A 5,873-nucleotide genomic window follows, 5' to 3' on the forward strand; every position below is an offset into this window, starting at 1 on the left:
CCGATTCCTCTCAGCCCTGCAAGGCGAGCGGAATCGTGCCCGCAGCTCGGGCAAGCCTGCAAAAATGGTTTTGACGCCGCACGCGAGGCGGGGGGGTACCGCAACGCGAGCCTTCAGAGGCGGCGAACCCAAGACACGTCTTCTACCAAATTGTCCTGTGCAAAGGAAGTTGCGCTCCTTGACTAATGCATGAGCTGGTGGATGACTAAGTGTGGGACTTCTTTCATACCTGCTCTAATTGCCTTTTTCTCGTGTGTCTGTCTAGGGTGGATTCGCCAAGTGTTATGAGATGACAGATTTGACAACAAATAAAGTTTATGCTGCAAAAATCATTCCTCACAGCAGAGTAGCGAAACCTCATCAAAGGGAAAAGGTGTGTGTGCATGAATGTGCAAAAAATTTTTCTTTTTCTCCTCAAGCTCTCTATGTGTGCTGGATTGCCCAGCCCTTTTCCTGACATAGTTCTAATAGAGATGCCTGCTCTACCTTGTGGATGCAAAGGCTAACACCACTTCTTTTTTTTCTCTCCCCTCTTGTCTCTTCAGATTGATAAAGAGATTGAGCTGCACAGAATGCTTAATCATAGACATGTTGTGCAGTTTTACCACTACTTTGAAGACAGAGAAAACATTTACATTCTTCTGGAGTACTGCAGTAGAAGGGTGAGCATCAACTGGGAGAAATCCAGTATTTACTTACCTGGAATCTGCAACTAATTTAAATGTGTGAAGTGTAAAAGGTATTTTTTGTGGCTTCTTTAGTTGTCATTTCTCTATGCATTGATTTACTTCTGCTTAAGGTGAATCTTGTGCGTGAATGTGCAGTGACATTTCTGTCTTTGTTTTTCCTCTGCAGTCAATGGCTCACATCTTAAAAGCGAGGAAGGTATTGACAGAACCAGAAGTACGATACTACCTCAGGCAAATTGTGTCAGGGCTAAAGTATCTTCATGAACAGGAAATCTTGCACAGGGATCTTAAACTAGGTAAGTTCTGCCGACTTCAAAACACTCCTCCAGCCCTGTCAGCATTGTACCACTTTACACTTGCATGGTGATAACTTAATTAATAGAATCAGCTCAGTCTGTCTTTACAGTGGAAACCTGGAGTGCTTAAGGGATGACATTAAGCATTCCTACTTTAAAAAAAAAAAATCTTGGCTAGCTTCTGGCTTTGAACAAAGTATGACTCAGCACCTGTGGCAAATGCATTCCTACTTTGCAAGAAAGGGACTAACTGGAATTTCTCTGTCTGCTAGGTAACTTCTTTATTAATGAGAACATGGAACTGAAACTGGGTGACTTTGGCTTGGCAGCTAGGCTGGAACCACTGGAGCACAGGAGGAGGTAGGAGCATCAAAAAATGTAAAGTCTTGTAGTAGATGAGATCAAATTCACTTAGAAATGAGAAATCCGGTTCCATAGAAAAAGCTAACTGCTTCTGGGATCTAGATTTTGCCTTCTAGAAAACAGGCTGCTATGCTTTGACTTCTGCTTTCCTCTGAGCACTTGAATAACAGCAAATGCCAGAGGCAGGGTACCTGACTGACGAATAGTGCAGATATGAGTCTGCTGTTCCTGTATCATGAAGACGTCATGAAATGCATCCACACTAACATTCATACAGCTCTTTAGGAGTCTCTGAGTTCTTGTCTGAACATGAGAGGAAAACCTGCCCTATGAAAAATAGCTTCTGTCCTCTTTCTACCTGAAGTACTAACCAACTCTGTGGCCTCTTTGATTTGCAGAACAATATGTGGCACACCAAATTACCTCTCTCCAGAAGTCCTCAACAAACAAGGGCATGGCTGTGAATCTGACATCTGGGCCTTAGGCTGTGTAATGTAAGTACTTTACTGCCTTTGAAATGAAATATTTCTATCGTTGGCTTAGGCTTTTAAGAGTTCAAAGGGGATGCAGTACTGCATCAGTTTGCAGACCTTTATACATATGTAGCCGAAGTGCAGAAATTTTCCTTTATGTTAGGAGACAGACAAGGCCTTTTCAGTAGCGGTACATAAGTATTGTGGGTGTGTAAAATAAATAAAATTGGTTTCCTTTGCTTTTAAACAGGTATACAATGCTGTTGGGAAGACCCCCATTTGAGACCACAAATCTTAAAGAAACATACAGATGTATAAGAGAAGCAAGATACAGCCTGCCTTCATCTCTTTTGGCACCTGCAAAACACTTAATAGCTAGCATGTTGTCAAAAAATCCTGAAGATCGGCCCAGTTTAGATGAAATAATTCGACATGAATTTTTCTTACAGGTTTGTACTGTCTAGTGTTCTGGATGGAAAAAATATCCACCCTAAAAGTGCGCTCTGTGGTCTAAATTAATTTTTTTATCTCATTTCCACAGGGCTTTACACCTGACAGACTTTCTGCTAGCTGTTGTCACACAGTTCCTGATTTCCATTTGTCAAGTCCTGCTAAAAATTTCTTCAAAAAAGCAGCTGCTGCTCTCTTTGGTGGTAAAAAGGATAAAGCCAGATACTTCGACACACATAGTAAGTGGATTGTACCTATTCTTGAAACTTACCTCTATGCCATCAATGTCATGCTAGTAATGTACAGCTATGAGAATAACAGAGAGCTTGTGTTTATGTCTCAGAGCTTCCCTGGGTTAGTTTTGACCTCTTTCTCAATACGTATAGATGGTAGCCTGCAACCTATGCCAACTTACATAATACTTATAGCATACTGACAGTCTATATTGGCCATATGTCAGTCTGTAATGTCTAGTTTCTTAGTGATCGGTATATAATGACACCGCTGTTCTAAGAGACTATGGCAGGTTTAGAAGAAGCTACTGGAGGGACCTAATGTGTTTTCTGCAGTTAACTTGTTGGGCTTTCTGTAATTGAACAGCACACTTCCAGATGCGGTGTTAAGTATTTTTTACTGTATTACAGACAGACTAGCTAAAGAAGATGAAGAAATCTACAAGCTCAGGCATGACTTGAAGAAGACATCGATAACCCAGCAGCCCCACAAACACAGAACAGATGAGGTAAACGCAAGTGCAGTTCAATTCAAATCCAATAAGAGTTGGGTGGAGTAGCTATAATTAAATTATATTTGACTTGGATATCAGAGCTAGACCTGCACACAGCATAATCAAGCTTAAATGATTAGCAGAGTTGCTTTAAGAAGGCTTAACCAAGCTTCACCAAGGTATGGTAGCCTTTGTAGGGAGACTATCAATTTTGGCTTTTCAGTAATTACAGTATCTGCGTAGACTCCATTGTTGTCTGTGTGGTGAATTGTCTGCCAGGTGCTCTTTCTCAATATTCCACATACAGAGCTTCAGTTCATTATTAACTAGGACTTAGATCTCAGCAATTTATTCTTTACTAACTCTTACCATTTAGTGTTCAGACCTGCACACAGCTTTTCTCTTGCTGGGGCAAGGGAGCAGAAGACTGATTAATAGCATGTAAGATGCAAATCGAAGATCTAAAGAATGGAAAGACCTGGCATGCTTCTTTAAGCTCAAACAGCAGCTCTTTGTACTTGCTGGAAACATTAATACCAGTGCCCCTAGAATTTATCATTTGTTGAAAAACAGGAGAGCCATGCAAAACTTGTGTGTAGGACTTGGCTTGTGTTATGTTTGATGTTTACATGTCTGACATCTCTTCTAGGAGATCCAGCCTCTTATCACAACAGTAGCAAAGCCAGGAGCGTTGCCAGAAACTAAACAGATTGGAGACTCTATTCGGATGATAGTCAGAGGAACTTTGGGAAGCTGCAGCAGTAGCAGTGAATGTAAGTGCAGCAAAATGTAATCTCTAATTCTAAATCCTGCCTTTAGTTCTGGGACATGAAGAAAGTAGAAGCTGGAAACAAACATCTGCTTTCCTCCCCACCCCCTATTTTTCATGATCTAAATTTTACAGCAAATATTTTGGAAGAATTTAAACTGGAAAGCCATAAAGGCTAAAGTACTTAAAATTACAGTCTGATAACTGCAAGGTTTAGAATGAAGGCCTGCTCTCTACGTGTTCTTGTCAGTCTAATAATCCTTCTCTTCCAGGCCTGGAAGACAGTACCATGGGAAGTGTTGCCGATACAGTTGCAAGAGTATTGCGAGGATGTCTGGAGAACATGCCAGAAGCAGACAGCATTCCCAAAGAACAGCTGACAGCATCCTTCCAGTGGGTTACAAAATGGGTGGACTACTCTAACAAGTATGGCTTTGGGTACCAGCTGTCAGATCACACTGTTGGTGTCCTTTTCAACAATGGGGCGCATATGAGCCTTCTGCCAGACAAAAAGTAAGAATGATTACAAAACCACTAAATCACTAAAGTGGTTTAAACATGGAATGCTTTTATCTCATCTCTGACCTCTTTACTTTCTTTCTTCTCTTGCAGGACAGTACACTACTATGCTGAGCTAGGCCAGTGCTCTGTCTTCTCAGCCACAGAGGCTCCTGAACAGTTCATTAGCCAAGTTACTGTACTGAAGTATTTCTCCCACTACATGGAAGAGAACCTCATGGATGTAAGTTCACCACCTTTGGCATCTTGAGCTGTAAAAAATACAGTAAATGTGGACTGAATGCTTAACACAGTGTCTGTTCCCTTTCCTAGGGAGGAGATTTGCCCAGCCTAACAGATGTACGCAGGCCCAGGCTTTACCTCTTGCAGTGGCTTAAATCTGATAAAGCATTAATGATGCTCTTCAATGATGGCACATTTCAAGTAAGTTTAGTAGCACCACCAGAGAAAATATTTCCAAAATAATGGCACATTTCAAGTAAGTTTAGTAGCACCACCAGAGAAAATATTTCCAAAATAGTTCATTTCAGTAAAACCAGATAAATGCCAGAAACTGAGAGGAGAAAGTATACAAACAGAAGCTTGCTTCTTTTACAGGTGAACTTCTATCATGATCACACGAAAGTCATCATTTGCAATCAGAGCGAGGAGTATCTCCTTACCTATATCAATGAAGAGAGGATATCCACAACGTTTCGTCTGACAACTCTTCTGGTTTCTGGATGCTCATTGGAACTAAAACACAGAATGGAATATGCTCTGAACATGCTGCTGCAGCGATGTAACTGAAGGGACTGACTCTGTTAAACCAAATGGACCCTCTTGTTCACTGTGAAACCTACAGTGGAGATGGTGGAGCAACTAGTATGTTGATGATGGATGTGTGGTGGTACGAAAACTTGACTGTTCTAGTGTGCTGGGCACACATCTGTTTGAAGCCTAAACGTACTGTTGGACTAAAATGGTGTTCTTCGGACCATAGTTTTCATTGCTTCATGTGTGTTAAAGATATTTTTGACTTGAACTCTGAGCAGACTGTGACTGCCTGCTCTGTAAGAGAGCATTTTTGATGGAGTTAAACTGTGAATATGCATCTGAAAAGGGAGGGAAAGGGGAGCTCCATTGTTATGGAATAGCTGTAATAAGCAGCTTCTGGCTGCTTAACTGTGAACTATGGCCATACTATTTTTTCCCTTGTTTTTCAAAAATACCCACACTTGTGGCTGGCAAAGTGCATTCCTTGTTAATAACTTTTTTATTTATTACAGCCTAAAGTGAAGTATTTATTAAACAACTTTTTTTTTGGACCTTGGCATTTTAAATATAAATCTGTTGGCAATAAAGAGAATGGAAATCTGAAGCATCATTCTCCACTCTTCTTACAATACAACTTTACATGCTTTGCTTTGCATTACCAAAAGTCTTTCAGGTTTGCTTTCCTTATGCCCTTTTTAAAAAGTCTGCTACAATTCAGGATGTGAATGACAGGCTCTAACACTGAGCAGTTTGTCTATACTCACAAGCACCCAATATGCTTCTGCTAATTGCAGCAGCAACCCTAAAGCAACTGCTGATGGAGCTTGCAGA

At 40.9% G+C, this 5,873-nt stretch overlaps 1 protein-coding gene across 1 annotated transcript; it reads left to right on the forward strand.

Annotated features, from left to right (window-relative positions):
* Nucleotides 1-269: 269 nt before the first annotated feature.
* On the forward strand, nt 270-5,644 carry PLK2 (polo-like kinase 2). The gene is made up of 13 exons (XM_010284633.1): nt 270-373; nt 546-662; nt 856-985; nt 1,258-1,345; nt 1,747-1,842; nt 2,072-2,270; nt 2,363-2,510; nt 2,916-3,013; nt 3,648-3,771; nt 4,040-4,280; nt 4,380-4,509; nt 4,599-4,709; nt 4,884-5,644. Exons 1-13 carry the CDS (start codon nt 290-292, stop codon nt 5,073-5,075), a joined length of 1,758 nt encoding a protein of 585 aa, XP_010282935.1. The 5' UTR covers nt 270-289; the 3' UTR covers nt 5,076-5,644.
* The last annotated feature ends 229 nt before the right edge of the window (nt 5,645-5,873 follow it).

The sequence above is a fragment of the Phaethon lepturus genome, unplaced genomic scaffold (assembly GCF_000687285.1).
Source record: "Phaethon lepturus isolate BGI_N335 unplaced genomic scaffold, ASM68728v1 Scaffold30163, whole genome shotgun sequence".
NCBI lineage: Eukaryota > Metazoa > Chordata > Aves > Phaethontiformes > Phaethontidae > Phaethon > Phaethon lepturus.

Coding starts and splice junctions, on each gene's coding strand:
- PLK2 (XM_010284633.1), top strand. CDS start 290: ATGACAGATTTGACAACAAATAAAGTTTATGCTGCAAAAATCATTCCT. Junction 1,843..2,071: donor TGGGCCTTAGGCTGTGTAAT/GTAAGTACTTTA, acceptor GCTTTTAAACAG/GTATACAATGCTGTTGGGAA. Junction 4,281..4,379: donor AGCCTTCTGCCAGACAAAAA/GTAAGAATGATT, acceptor CTTCTCTTGCAG/GACAGTACACTACTATGCTG.